The sequence below is a fragment of the Salvelinus fontinalis genome, chromosome 31, assembly GCF_029448725.1.
Source record: "Salvelinus fontinalis isolate EN_2023a chromosome 31, ASM2944872v1, whole genome shotgun sequence".
Classification (NCBI taxonomy): Eukaryota; Metazoa; Chordata; class Actinopteri; order Salmoniformes; family Salmonidae; genus Salvelinus; species Salvelinus fontinalis.
Window position 1 is genome coordinate 13,193,982 of NC_074695.1, and position 15,779 is coordinate 13,209,760.

The window sequence follows — 15,779 nt, forward strand, 5'->3', positions numbered from 1 at the left end:
GTTGTACAACTTGTTTTTTCTGTAAAGAACTTGCTGGATAATATTGACAGCTTGACTGGTAATTTGGTGATTTTGAGAACAGTTCAGGCTGAGGAGTAAGTTTCAAACAACTCCATGTTCTCTCCCGACAGGTATCTAGAAGTCATATTCTTCTAACTGGAGGTTGGGTTTCAAAGTGTTTTTCATTTCTTTACTCTACAATAGAATGTGGTGTAGAATCCTGTTTTTATATCAACCAGATTCTACAATATCACATTTAACATGTAGTGTTAAGATACACTATAGATGGCTGGACCAGCCAGCCAGTGGACCACAGATTACAGAATGTGGAGTCCCTGTCTGTGACGGGGGCTTGAATCTGGGAATTGAAGTTATTTGTAATTTATCAGTAATTAATTTACCTTCTGTACAATGTTTTGTAGTACAATAGCTTGTACTATATTCTTGTAACAGATCATTTGTCTTAGCATTGATGACTTGGAGTTATATACCATATACATTTACTCATAAATATGTTTGAAATTATTTTAACTCATAAAAACTATTCTGTACACATTTAGAAAACCTTGAAGGTGTGCCTCACCATTTCCAGTTCCCCCAGACAGCATTCGTATTTCCTGATCTGGGGATGCCTATCAAATGGAATCAGTAATTAGTAAAACACATTGGGCCAGTTTCCCGAACAGAGATTATGCTCAGTCCTGGACTAAGAAGCACATTCAATGGAGATTTTCCATTTCAAGTGCTTCACATTCCAAAACTAGGCATAATCTGTCTGGGAAACTGTCCCAATAAATTCAAATTTCACAGACAGAAGAAAGCACAAAGTCGTACAATGTGATGAAATATATTCATAGATTTCCAAACATACCTGTGTAGGTATTTGAGGGTCTATAAAAAAAAAAAGACAGATGACCAATATTGTAATAAACATACCATGTAACCATGACGACAACAAACAGTAGTAATCTACACTATGAGAAGTAGAACATGTAGCATTCACAGAGTAAACTGAATATCACAGGCAAGGAAAACAATGAATGGTACAAATACAATTCCAGTCATCTTACCGAAGTTTTGTCTTGTTCTCACTATTTCTATTTTTCTCATAAATAAACAAACACCAGCTATGGTGGCTATCAGAAAAAAACATATGAGAACACCAGCTATGATTCCAACTATGGGAAGTGAGGCTACTCCACATTCTGAATCCGACCAAGGAGTTCCTGGTTTTATTTCCAAGAATTCACATCTGTTAAAGACATAAACAGAGGTATGTTTTCTTTATAGTTGTATTTTTATATCTTCAGGGGAATAACTTTTTGAACTAACTAATAATGTTCACACTTACTCTGTATGTGGTTGACAAGATGTTAATGAACCATCTGAATAAGTTTTACCAGGGCAGTCAGAACACACAGTATCTGTAGATGTTGTTCCTGCAGAAATTCATGTTGAAATATTAATGAAAAATTCATTTGTCCCCCCATTTATTTAATTCCATTAACTGTAATGATTGTTCACACTGAAATTAACAACTTGACTCAATTGAATTATGACAACACAATTAGTATAATGAGTGAGACAGAAGACCAACCTGTGTGACTGATGTATTGACCAGGTTTACAGCTGCTGTGTCTCTGGGCTGCTCTACAACCATCCTTAGTTGGGTCTAGACAGTAGAACCCCTCCAGTGTCCCACAGACAGTGTCTGATGAAGGTCTACATGGCTGCTTTACCTTCAAACCAATGCCTGGGTCACAGTTGTTTGTGCACGGTATGCATGCTGTAAGACCATTGGGTTCATCAAGGAAAGTGGAGTCGGTACAGGGGACACAGGAAGTTACTGTAAATTCTGTACAGTGTTTATGTACCCGGTTTCCTGTGGGATAGAAGGTCAGTGTCATGGATTGATTGGTATTGAAATGTATTTTCTTCATAATAATCCATATAGTATACAGAGCTGGTCCTTACCTGGAGAACACATAGGACAGCATTCAACACCTGTTCTGTACTCTGCTCTACCACATGCACTAGAGCGCTCAATGGTTAGAAGTGTCAAAATGATAGCTAGGTTCATCTGTAAATAGAGAAAAAGAACACATTACCACAGTTGAAAAATAGGGGTCACACATTGACAAAGCAGGGTTGAAGAGAGTTTGGGGTTAAGGTAGAGATGAGACAGGAGGAGAGTTCAGATTGAAAGTTCCAAATAGAGAGAAAGCATAGTTAAGATTTCCATGTTTTGATTAATAAATGTTAGTGAAATTTACTTACTCAGATTGATTTTTTCAAAGAGGAAATATAATAATTTGCTTTTGCAAGGCCATGTCCCCTGCTGGAAGATTTGACAATGTTCAAAGACCAAACCATTTTCAAAACAAAAATGGAGTATAAAGCCAGGATGACTAAAAGGGCGCTGAATTGAGCACCATGCAGCCACTTTTTGGTAAAGATTTAGAAAGTTATAGAAATGCATGTATTAATGTCTACATTCGTTTTTGATAAGTAGCCTATATTATATTAGACACAGTAATGCATACTTATTAATTATATGACGTGAATTAAACTTGACCTATTCGTTAGTTTTTTTGTAGTAATATTACTGTCCCCACTTCAACAAAGAAATAATAAAATACAAGTCATTTCACCATTGAAACATTTTATTGAATGTAAAAATCCATTCATTCCTATGGAGAACTGTTTCCAATATACAGTGCATTCAGAAAGTATGCAGACCCCTTGACTTTTTCCACATTTTGCTATGTTACAGCCTTATTCTAAAATGTATTAAATAGTTTTGTCCCTCAATCTACACACAATACTCCATAATGAGAAAGCAAAAACAGGTTTAGATTTTTTTGCAAATGTATAATTAATATTATATATAAATAAATCATTGAAATATCACATTCACATTCAGACCCATTACTCACTACTTTGTTGAAGCACCTTTGGCAGTGATTACAGCCTTGAGTCTTCTTGGGTATGACGCTACAAGCTTGGCACGCCTGTATTTGGAGAGATTCTCCCAGTCTTCTCTGCAGATCCTCTCAAGCTCTGTCAGGTTGAATGGGGAGCTTCGTAACACAGCTATTTTCAGGTCTCTCCAGAGATGTTCGATCAGGCTCTGGCTGGACCACATTCAGAGGCTTGTCCTAAAGTCACTCCTGCATGGTCTTGGCAGTGAGCTTAGGGTCGTTGTCCTGTTGGAAGGTGAACCTTCGCCACAGTCTGAGGTCCTGAGCGCTCTGGAGCAGGTTTTCATCAAGGATCTCTCTGTACTTTGCTCCATTCATCTTTGCCTCGATCCTGACTAGTCTTCCAGAACCTGCCGCTGAATAACATCCCCACAGCATGATGCTGCCACCACCATGCTTCAGAGTTGGGATGGTGCCAGGTTTCCTTCAGAAGAGAAGCTTAGCATTCAGGCATTTGGCAAACTCCAAGCGGGCTGTCATTGCCTTTTACTGAGGAGTGGCTTCCGTCTGGCCACTCTACCTTAAAGGCCTGATTGATGGAGTGCTGCACAGATGGTTGTCCTTCTGGAAGGTTCTCCCATCTCCACAGAGGAACTCTGGAGCTCTGTCAAAGTGACCATCGGATTCTTGGTCACATCCCTGACCAAAGCCCTTCTCCCCCTGATTGCTCGGTTTGGCCGGGCGGCTAGCTCTAGGAAGAGTCTTGGTGGTTCCAAAATTCTTCCATTTAAGAATGATGGAGGCCACTGTGTTCTTGGGGACCTTCAATACTGCAGACATTTTTTGGTACCCTTCCCCAGATCTGTGCCTCGGCACAATCCTGTCTCTGTGCTCTACGGACAATTCCTTCGACCTCATGGCTTGGTTTTTGCTCTGACATGCACTGTCAACTGTGAGACCTTATATACATAGGTGTGTGCCTTTCCAAATCATGTCCAATCAATTTAATTTACCACTGGAGGACTCCAATCAAGTTGTAAAAACATTTCAAGGATGATCAATGGAAACAGGTTGCACCTGAGCTCAATTTCTAGTCTCATAGCAAAGGATCTGTATACTTATGTAAATAAGGTATCTTTTTTCACTTTGTCATTATGGGGTATTGTGTTTAGATTGATGGGGGAAAATATTGATTTAATTCATTTTAGAATAAGGCTGTACTGTAACAAAATGTGGAAAAGGTGAAGGGGTCTGAACTTTTCAAATGCACTGTACATCATTGGTGTACACTCTGAGCATACTGTCTGGTGCCATTTACTGCTGTAGCGTAAAATGATGCCAAGCTACTAAGCTTACAAAACCCAAACGTTTAACTTACTATCCATATCAAGCTTTGAAACTGAGCCATGGTTCTCCAATCCTCAACATCTCAGTGGAAGAAGGTCCATCACCCTAGAATCTTAGATTTGAACAAAGAACATCCCGGTTGTCGTCAATCCTCATGTAGACCTTGAGTCACACACAAATAAAATTGGAAAAGTTTAATATCATACAATATTTCAATATTTGCCGTACATTATTTAAAACTTTAAATTAGAACTGATTATTTTTGGTTCAATGGAATTTTATCGTATATGCAATTACATTTTTCTGTGTTATGTGAACCAACATATTAAAACCCAAAAATGCTGTCTCCCATTGCCAGCAACCAAATGCCTTGTATCACAGTGATTTGTAGTACAACGGTGGTGTCATGCTGGACCATAAATGTATGCCCCTCTGTTAAAAGGGTAGATTTTTTTTACTCACCAATATTTTATTTAACCTTTATTTAACTAGGCAAGTCAGTTAAGAACAAATTCTTAGTTACAATGATGGCCTAGGAACAGTGGGTTAACTGCCTTGTTCAGGAGCAGAACAACAGATTTTTACCTTGTCAGCTCGGCGATTCGATCTTGCAACCTTTCGGTTACTAGTCCAACGCTCTACCCACTAGGTTACTTGCCGCCCCACGGCGTCCAATATAAGGACACAGTGTGGTCAAAGACTTAGTTGTAGTCACGATCTGGTTACCCGTAAGTACAAACAGTTATATTTTGGGGTTATTACATACACTACATTACCAATAGTATGTGGACACCTGCCTGTTGAACATCTCATTCCAAAATCATGGGCATTAATATGGATACAATGAAATTCTAGACGATTCTATGCTTCCAACTTCGTAGCAACAGCTTGGAGAAGGCCCTTTCCTGTTTCAGCATGACAATGCCCCTGTGGACAAAGCGAGGTCCGTACAGAAATTTTTTGTTGAGTTCAGTGTGGAAGATCTTGACTGGCCTGCAGAGCACTGACCTCAACCCCATCAAACACCTTCGGGATGAATTGGAACACCGACTGCGAGCCAAGCCTAATCGCCCAGCCTCACTAATCCTCGTGGCTGAATAGAAGCAAGTCCCTGCAGCAATGTTCCAACATCTAGTGGAAAGCCTTCCCAAAAGAGTGGAGGCGGTTATAGCAGCAAAGGGGGGACCAACTCCATATTAATGCCCATGATTTTGGAATAAGTTGTTCGACGAGCAGGTGTCCACATACTTTCTCATGTAGAGTATTTCACAGTGGTTTAGATGGTACAATGACTCTCTACACCAGGGGTTCCCAAACGGTTTCACTCAGGCCCCCCTTCCAGCATTGGGGAACATCTCGCTCCCACGTCTATTTCTATGGACACAAGCACTGTTCGTGATAAAAATGTTCACACCCCTCTGGTTGGTGGGGAGAATTCAGCAGAATTAAAGCATATTTCCAGCAATTCTACACATCTTGTCACAGGGTGCAGAGAACATTTTGCTGTTTTAATAGGTCATTTTCTTGCAATTCTATACATTTTGCCATGTCTAATGTGTATTCATGTCATCTTTGAGTGTCTCAAACATTACAACAAAATCTATGGGCTAACAAAATCTAGCTAAAATGTTTGCTGACATGTTTCCTGATCAGGACATTTCTGACAAGTTATAAATTGTTATGCAACGCCTGACAAGAGAAACTAAAGACGCCCTACCCAATTTCGAAATTGCACCTTCGGAATTCTAATCAGATTTATGTAATAACTCAAACTGTAAAAGCGAAGTGTCACTTTGCTTAGGGAGTTTTGATGCGTATACTAATGCAAAGCCATATGTTACATGTAGTTACGGTTATACTACTTAATGTTACCCTTTAAGCCTGTGTCTAGCTAAAACAACGCTGACCAGTCTCTTGGTGTTTGTCTTTTATTGTCTTGGCTGGACAGCGTCGTGTCCTTTAGGGCTAGCACTAACGTAAAATAACACTTTAGCTAACAGTTCATTTCGAATACGAAAATCATATTTTAAAATACAATATTACACATATTTAATCAACATTGAATATACTTTTCCTACACATGTAACAGAGCAGTCTTACCTGTTTGATTAAGTCGGACTAGTTCACACTTTTGTATTTGAACGAGATACTTTCCAGAGTTAGTGCTATTCGGGATCAGTGGAACATCCCTAACCCTTAAAGCTGCAGTATGTAGCTTTTGGGAGACCATCCAAATGTGTATATAAAATTAGAGTTATAGATCTGTCATTCTCATTTAAAGCAAGTCTAAGAAGCGGTAGATCTGTTATACAGAGTATGTTCACTGTTTATATGCTTCCCATGTTTAAGTAAATGTTTAGCGTCTTATTTTCATTTTGGAAATACAATATTATTGGTAATGGAAAATATATTTCACAGCGGTTTAGATGGTACAATGCACTTAAGAACGTTAATCGTCCTATACAATTAACAGAGCAGTCTTTTACCTGTTGAACTCAGACTTTTTGTTCTTGAAATTGGCGAATCGCAAACAACTGACAGGTGCATACACCAGCACCTACTGTGTGAGGCCAGTCACGACCTATCTATACCGATATTTGTCTTGGCTACACAAACAACTGAACAGTGTATGCACTAAAGGAAGCAAAGCAATCTGGCCATGTACTATCTCCACCCGGCACAGCCAGAAGAGGACTGGCCACCCCTCAGAGCCTGGTTCCTCTCTAGGTTTCTTCCTAGGTTCCTGCCTTTCTAGGGAATTTCTTCCAGAGCCACCGCTCTTCTACATCTGTATTGCTTGCTGTTTGGGGTTTTAGGCTGGGTCTCTGTACAGCACTTTGTGACATCAGCTGATGTAAAAAGGGCTTTATTAAATACATTTGATTGATTACGTTTGATTGAAAATATTCTCTTAAGTTACCCAGAAATTTTTATAAAAGAATTCTCTACAAACCTCACTACTCCCATCACCCCACCCACTCCCCATTCCTGTCCAACTCCCCTGACCCTGTCACACAACCTCTCCCTTTCTACATCACACATCTCACTAAATAATAATACGTGTCCAACTGTTTCCTAAACCGTACAGCCATTACACATTCCAGTACCATGTTTCCCTATCAATTTCAAAGATGTATCCAATCCTGTATGCTCAAATCTCATTTTACACAACATCATTTCCCCCTTACTATTTCCATTACATGACACTATTTACATTTAAGTCATTTAGCAGACGCTCTTATCCAGAGCGACTTACAAATTGGAAAGTTCATACATATTCATCCTGGTCCCCCCGTGGGAATTGAACCCACAACCCTGGCGTTGCAAGCGCCATGCTCTACCAACTGAGCCACACGGGACTACTACTATCTCCTGTATAGATTTCCTTGTACAATAAAAATGTCTTCCCTTACATCATCCCATTGTCTCTGCCAAAAATCTAACCCGTTTTTCAGAATTCATGTTTTATTTTTCCCCTCTACCCAACTGCACCTGTATCATTAATTTCAATACCATTTCTTTGTAAGCCCAACAACATCATTATTTCTAACCATAAATCATCACGTTCTGACTTTCCAGATCTTAAACTACACAAAACTGATGCAGTCCCAACAATATTACTACTCTTCTTGGTCGCACCTCTATCCATTTCAAACCAAAAATCAACGCAAACATTTCTGTTGAATATATAGAATAACAAATGATTTGTCTCTTGCATAGATTTGTCCTTCCTTTTCTGAATCCACTCTGGTATAGACTTAATAGACCCCAGTGTACAAAGTAATACATCTGCTTACAATCAACTGTTCCATTAATTTACAGAGATTTGATGCAAGTCCAATAGGTCTATAACTAGCAGGATGGATCTTTACCAGGTTTCACAAAAGGCAACACCACAGCATGTTTCCATCCTGATGGTAGCACTCCTGTCCTCCATATTTTGTTAAATAAACTCAATCTTTCCCCAAACTTCTGTAGGCAGATGTTTAAACATAATGTAACATAATGGATCCTCACCTGGAGCAGTACAACCACACCCCTCCAAAGCCCTCGTTATTTCAAACATGGTTAATTAAGCATCCAGCCATTCTCCAGAATAACACTTCTTATGGTATACATCTTCATGCATTCTTAGCTTTTCTTCTGTGAATCTTTTACATTCATCACTTAGATTGTCAACTTTATACACTGCTGAAAAAGCTCTTCCCAGACTGTCTGCTTTTTCTTTGTTTGAAACAGCCATAACATCTTCCTCATATAACACAGATATCTGTTCTGTCTTTCCTTTCCCCATCATCCACTTTAACCTTTTCCACACATCCCCCAGTTGTTTCCCTTACTATAGAACAGGGGTACTCAAGTACTATTTGAGAAGGTCCGGTCACACACATTTCCTAGGTGGCAAAGGTTCGGCTGGATAATGTAATTTATTGGAGTAGTAACCTGTGGTCTGTATTTACCCTGTTCTGGATCTGGTCCGCCAGTTGAGTACTGAAGCTATTGAAGAACAGAATTCCCACCATACATATTTCTTTGCCATTCTTAATGACTTTCCTAGCCAAAGCGCTCTCTCTCTCTGAAAGACTATCATGCTATCAAATGTCAAGTAATTCTTCAAAGTTTTAAAAGCATTATCACGATTATTGATGGCCTTAGTACATGCTTCAGTCCACCAAGGAACTATTTTTCATCTACCATCCCCAGCATCCAATATGACTGAATTCACAGATGCAGCAGTGTTTTACCGAACCTTCAAATTACATTTTTTGACTCTCCTTTTCACACAGTGTAAAAAAGATCCCACTTTGCTTTGTCAAAGCACCAATATGAAAACAGTTCCCTTTTATGAAAACACATGTTAAGACTTATGTTGCACTTGACTGGGAAGTGATCACTGTCTATTGTGGATTATTTCATCACATCCCACTCACATATACCAGCAATGGAGGACACCAATATAAGATATGAACATGACGATGTACCTCTAGTCACATTTACCCGTGTCCGCCGACCATCATTTATACAAACTAGTCCCATCCGCTCCAAAAAAATCTTCAACCACTAAACCTGTGCTATTGCTGCCCCACAAGATGTTATGTGCATTGAAATCTCCACACTTTATCTCCTTATAACCTGAACTGGATTTCGCAACTATGTCTACTTAAGAAACCGAATTGGGTTGACAAGGATTATAGTAATTAAACAACGTGATTTCACCCCCTTTTCTACAAATCTCCGCTGCCACGCATTCATGTTCTTTGATAAATGTAGCAGACCTACCACCCGAACCACCTATTCTATCCCTTCTCACAGAGAAAAACCCAGTTATAAAATAGTCCAATTGCGGTATGAACTCAGACTAACTTTTGTTTATGAGGGACTTAGCAATAACCATGGAATCTGGAATCTTTGACTGCCCTACCCTCAACTCCAAAGCTTTCATTTTTGTTTACGAGGGACTTTCCATGGTTAGTACTATCTGGGATCCTTGGGACGTCAATACCCTCAACTCCAATCTTACCTAACATTAAAGCTGAAATATGTCACTTTTTGTGCAACCAGACCAAATTCGCATAGAAATTTGAGTTGTAGATCTGTCATGATCATTTAAAGCAAGTTTAAGAAGCGGTAGATCTGTTATACAATATGTTCACTATTTATATGCTTCCCTTGCTTAAGTAAATGTTTTGTGTCTTTTACTTTCAGTTTTGAAAATACAATGTTTTCGGTTATGGAGAAGATATTTCACAGCGGTTTAGATGGTACAATGATCTCTGCACCAGGTGTTCTCAAACTTTTTAACTCTGACCCCCTTTCCAGCATTGTGGAACATCCCGCGCCCCCCGTCTATTTCTATGGGCACAAGCTATGGAGATACATTTGTATTTTTGTTGAGAGCAAAACGTTTTTCTTTTCAATCAAAAATAATTGTTTTGAAAGCAAAAACGAGGCTTCAAAGTAAAAAAAATTACAAATGTGTAACAGTATAACTTTATGGCGTCCCCTCGCCCCAACACGGGCGCAAACCAGGGACCCTCTGCACACATCAACAACAGTCACCCACGAAGCGTCGTTACCCATCGCTCCAGAGAGGCCGCGGCCCTTGCAGAGCAAGGGGCAACACTACTTCTAGGTTTCAGAGCAAGTGACGTAACTGATTGAAACGCTATTAGCGCGTACCCGCTAACTAGCTAGCCATTTCACATCCGTTACACTCACCCCCCCTTTCAACCTCCTTTTCCACAGCAACCAGTCATCCGGGTCAACAGCATCAATGTAACAGTTTAACTTTAGACCGTCCCCTCGCCCCAACACGGGCGCGAACCAGGGACCCTCTGCACACATCAACAACTGACACCCACGAAGCGTCGTTACCCATCGCTCCACAAAAGCCGCGGCCCTTGCAGAGCAAGGGGAAACCCTACTTCAAGTCTCAGAGCAAGTGACGTAACCGATTGAAACGCTATTAGCGCGTACCCGCTAACTAGCCATTTCACATCCGTTACATGTGCAATCAAATATTTTCTAATAGAGCGCAAAACGTTATTCCCCCAATTTTAAGAACAAAAAATGTATTTGAAAACAAAACCACTCTCCATTTTGACTAGACTGCCCTCTTTGCTTGCTGTGCCTCTTTTTATTTTGCTTTTGAAACGTTTTTGTTGTCGATTGAAACACTGGCTCTTCGTTTGCACTTTTGACCCCACAGCTGTGGGCGGGCTTTACTGGGAGGTGTGGAGGATGCTTCTTCATTGGTCAGCCATTTTTTGAGTGTCAGTTTGGCTCCAACCAATACTGTTCAGCCTTTCTTTCCGACACAAAGGAAGTCATAGAGGACACCTACAGTACGATCGATTTTGTAATGATGGCATTTCAGGTCAGCAGCACTGGGCGTTCTTCCGTTCAACTTCTACATAGCTGGTTGTTCAGTGATGCAAACTAGTCACCTTTCTGCGAAATTCGCCGTTTTGGTATTCGACTCCTTGCTGTTCCTCAAGTTATAACGCGTTAACGTTAGTTGCTTACTGGACCCTGGCAATCTGTGTGAAATGTTAACTAGCTAACAAACTAACCACTATCTGTTAACTCATGTTTTCCCTCAACAGTATGTGGTTAATTTTCAGAATGAGAGAATTAGGTGAAAATGAGGCGTTGCTTGTTAAACAAGTGGATTCAGGGATCAAGTGTAGCTGGACCTGGGCCTGACTTAAACTGAGGTGAAAGGAACACCACACACTTGCCCTCTTTCTCACTTTTGCTGGCACATTGTAGAACAGATGTCCACAGGCAGAAAGTGTACAATGTAATAATGTGCAGTGTAGCCCAAAGATATTGTTTTTGTTGTGTTGAACATGACAGTAACACGTGGGTGTGTGTGTGTGGGAGATTAAACTTTTTCTTTTACTCGGTGAACGTTATTTTTGCACACATGTAGCCTTGTGCACTTGATCGATGTCTATAGTTGCCACTATAAAATAGCAAACATTGAATGCCTGTTTGTTTCATTATATTTCTACTTTTAAAAAAATATTCCCAAGTGCAATATTTAGATGTGAGTGGTCACAAGCATTCTATTATAAAGGCTGTCATGGTAACAAGCATTCTATTATAAAGGCTGTCATGGTAACAAGCATTCTATTATAAAGGCAGTCATGGTAACAAGCATTCTATTATAAAGGCAGTCATGGTAACAAGCATTCTATTATAAAGGCAGTCATGGTAACAAGCATTCTATTATAAAGGCTGTCATGATAACAAGCATTCTATTATAAAGGCTGTCATGGTAACAAGCATTCTATTATAAAGGCTGTCATGGTAACAAGCATTCTATTATAAAGGCTGTCATGGTAACAAGCATTCTATTATAAAGGCTGTCATGGTAACAAGCATTCTATTATAAAGGCTGTCATGGTAACAAGCATTGTATTATAAAGGCTGTCATGGTAACAAGCATTGTATTATAAAGGCTGTCATGGTAACAAGCATTGTATTATAAAGGCTGTCATGGTAACAAGCATTGTATTATAAAGGCTGTCATGGTAACAAGCATTGTATTATTATAAAGGCTGTCATGGTAACAAGCATTGTATTATTATAAAGGCTGTCATGGTAACAAGCATTGTATTATTATAAAGGCTGTCATGGTAACAAGCATTGTATTATTATAAAGGCTGTCATGGTAACAAGCATTGTATTATTATAAAGGCTGTCATGGTAACAAGCATTGTATTATTATAAAGGCTGTCATGGTAACAAGCATTGTATTATTATAAAGGCTGTCATGGTAACAAGCATTGTATTATTATAAAGGCTGTCATGGTAACAAGCATTGTATTATTATAAAGGCTGTCATGGTAACAAGCATTGTATTATTATAAAGGCTGTCATGGTAACAAGCATTGTATTATTATAAAGGCTGTCATGGTAACAAGCATTGTATTATTATAAAGGCTGTCATGGTAACAAGCATTGTATTATTATAAAGGCTGTCATGGTAACAAGCATTGTATTATTATAAAGGCTGTCATGGTAACAAGCATTGTATTATTATAAAGGCTGTCATGGTAACAAGCATTGTATTATTATAAAGGCTGTCATGGTAACAAGCATTGTATTATTATAAAGGCTGTCATGGTAACAAGCATTGTATTATTATAAAGGCTGTCATGGTAACAAGCATTGTATTATTATAAAGGCTGTCATGGTAACAAGCATTGTATTATTATAAAGGCTGTCATGGTAACAAGCATTGTATTATTATAAAGGCTGTCATGGTAACAAGCATTGTATTATTATAAAGGCTGTCATGGTAACAAGCATTGTATTATTATAAAGGCTGTCATGGTAACAAGCATTGTATTATTATAAAGGCTGTCATGGTAACAAGCATTGTATTATTATAAAGGCTGTCATGGTAACAAGCATTGTATTATTATAAAGGCTGTCATGGTAACAAGCATTGTATTATTATAAAGGCTGTCATGGTAACAAGCATTGTATTATTATAAAGGCTGTCATGGTAACAAGCATTGTATTATAAAGGCTGTCATGGTAACAAGCATTGTATTATTATAAAGGCTGTCATGGTAACAAGCATTGTATTATTATAAAGGCTGTCATGGTCACAAGCATTGTATTATTATAAAGGCTGTCATGGTCACAAGCATTGTATTGTTTTTTTCTCACGACTTGAGTGTCATTTGCAGTAAAGTCTAGGCAACAAATAACATTGGATTACTTTCTTTACATTTTCTAGCTGTGAGTTAGTCACATTAACCACTTTTTATTTTACACACACTGATCATATAGATCATATTCTTTGTTGTTTAGTTAGTTAAAACCTGCATTTCCCCCTGCATGTTTCAGTGCAACAACAACAAAAAGTGTTCACATTTTGGGCCCTCGGCAGTTTGCAACCCTGGTAGTTAGCTCCTACGATTCAGTGTCAGTTCATAACATTATACTATATTACATACATACCTGTATTACATGCATAACGTAGAATGATAAATCATGCAATTATTATTCTCAAGCTAACCAAAAGCATTTAGCTACAAACGCCTGTTATCCCCGTTTTCAGTTGAATTAATCTAACTTTCTTTCATGGCAACTCATAAGCAGGCCATGTACTATTTGTTTCATAGTCGATATATAGTCACCCGTATGTACATACATACAGTACTGTACAAAAGTGTTAGGCACATGTACAATTATGTAAAACACATATTTCTAAATGTTAAAAAAAATACTATGAAGGAACATTTTCTTATTTCACCTTCTCTTATATCCAGAGTGGCAGGTGAAATATTTGCAGTGAGCCTTGCACAAGGTGGACCGTTTCCACGATTTATGCAGTAGTGGTGTTACCACTATCTGTTGACCGGGACCCTGAAGGACCTAACAAAGGGTAGTGTACATGACGCAGAGTTGTCCCCATTAATCAAAACGATGTGTTGATGAAATTGAAAGCATATTCTTCTCATTAATCTTTCAGCAATTAGTTGTGTTTGAAAAATAAAATGTGCTTTCAGATCAAAGATGCCTTTGAACTGTCACCCTACACTGAAGGAATCCTCAACTGTCACCCTACGCTGAAGGAATCCTCAACTGTCACCCTACGCTGAAGGAATCCTCAACTGTCACCCTACGCTGAAGGAATCCTCAACTGTCACCCTACGCTAAAGGAATCCTCAACTGTCACCCTACGCTGAAGGAATCCTCAACTGTCACCCTACGCTGAAGGAATCCTCAACTGTCACCCTACGCTGAAGGAATCCTCAACTGTCACCCTACGCTGAAGGAATCCTCAACTGTCACCCTACGCTGAAGGAATCCTCAACTGTCACCCTACGCTGAAGGAATCCTCAACTGTCACCCTACGCTGAAGGAATCCTCAACTGTCACCCTACGCTGAAGGAATCCTCAACTGTCACCCTACGCTGAAGGAATCCTCAACTGTCACCCTACGCTGAAGGAATCCTCAACTGTCACCCTACGCTGAAGGAATCCTCAACTGTCACCCTACGCTGAAGGAATCCTCAACTGTCACCCTACGCTGAAGGAATCCTCAACTGTCACCCTACGCTGAAGGAATCCTCAACTGTCACCCTACGCTGAAGGAATCCTCAACTGTCACCCTACGCTGAAGGAATCCTCAACTGTCACCCTACGCTGAAGGAATCGTCAACTGTCACCCTACGCTGAAGGAATCCTCAACTGTCACCCTACGCTGAAGGAATCCTCAACTGTCACCCTACGCTGAAGGAATCCTCAACTGTCACCCTACGCTGAAGGAATCCTCAACTGTCACCCTACGCTGAAGGAATCCTCAACTGTCACCCTACGCTGAAGGAATCCTCAACTGTCACCCTACGCTGAAGGAATCCTCAACTGTCACCCTACGCTGAAGGAATCCTCAACTGTCACCCTACGCTGAAGGAATCGTCAACTGTCACCCTACGCTGAAGGAATCGTCAACTGTCACCCTACGCTGAAGGAATCGTCAACTGTCACCCTACGCTGAAGGAATCGTCAACTGTCACCCTACGCTGAAGGAATCGTCAACTGTCACCCTACGCTGAAGGAATCGTCAACTGTCACCCTACGCTGAAGGAATCGTCAACTGTCACCCTACGCTGAAGGAATCGTCAACTGTCACCCTACGCTGAAGGAATCGTCAACTGTCACCCTACGCAGAAGGAATCGTCAACTGTCACCCTACGCTGAAGGAATCGTCAACTGTCACCCTACGCTGAAGGAATCGTCAACTGTCACCCTACGCTGAAGAATCGTCAACTGTCACCCTACGCTGAAGGAATCGTCAACTGTCACCCTACGCTGAAGGAATCGTCAACTGTCACCCTACGCTGAAGGAATCGTCAACTGTCACCCTACGCTGAAGGAATCGTCAACTGTCACCCTACGCTGAAGGAATCGTCAACTGTCACCCTACGCTGAAGGAATCCTCAACTGTCACCCTACGCTGAAGGAATCGTCAACTGTCACCCTACG

General features: G+C 40.0%; 1 protein-coding gene and 1 long non-coding RNA gene across 7 annotated transcripts in view; one reads left to right on the forward strand and one right to left on the reverse strand.

Annotated features, from left to right (window-relative positions):
* Positions 1-984: 984 nt before the first annotated feature.
* LOC129829568 (tumor necrosis factor receptor superfamily member 14-like) overlaps positions 985-15,779 on the reverse strand; it is a 34,159-nt gene continuing 19,364 nt past the window's right edge. The window contains exons 1-7 of one of the 6 annotated variants that reach the window (XM_055891347.1): positions 4,854-6,358; positions 4,300-4,430; positions 2,278-2,338; positions 1,975-2,080; positions 1,598-1,882; positions 1,352-1,439; positions 985-1,252 (exon numbers count right to left, since the gene is read on the reverse strand). In XM_055891347.1, coding sequence (XP_055747322.1) covers positions 1,000-1,252; positions 1,352-1,439; positions 1,598-1,882; positions 1,975-2,080 — 732 coding nt within the window. In that variant the 5' untranslated portion in view covers positions 2,278-2,338; positions 4,300-4,430; positions 4,854-6,358 and the 3' untranslated portion in view covers positions 985-999. The other 5 variants (XM_055891345.1, XM_055891346.1, XM_055891343.1 and 2 more) reach the window with 5 other exon arrangements.
* LOC129829580 (uncharacterized) lies at positions 10,878-14,448 on the forward strand. Its single transcript, XR_008755407.1, has 3 exons — positions 10,878-11,485; positions 14,060-14,175; positions 14,300-14,448. It is a non-coding gene; the product is annotated as an uncharacterized LOC129829580 (long non-coding RNA).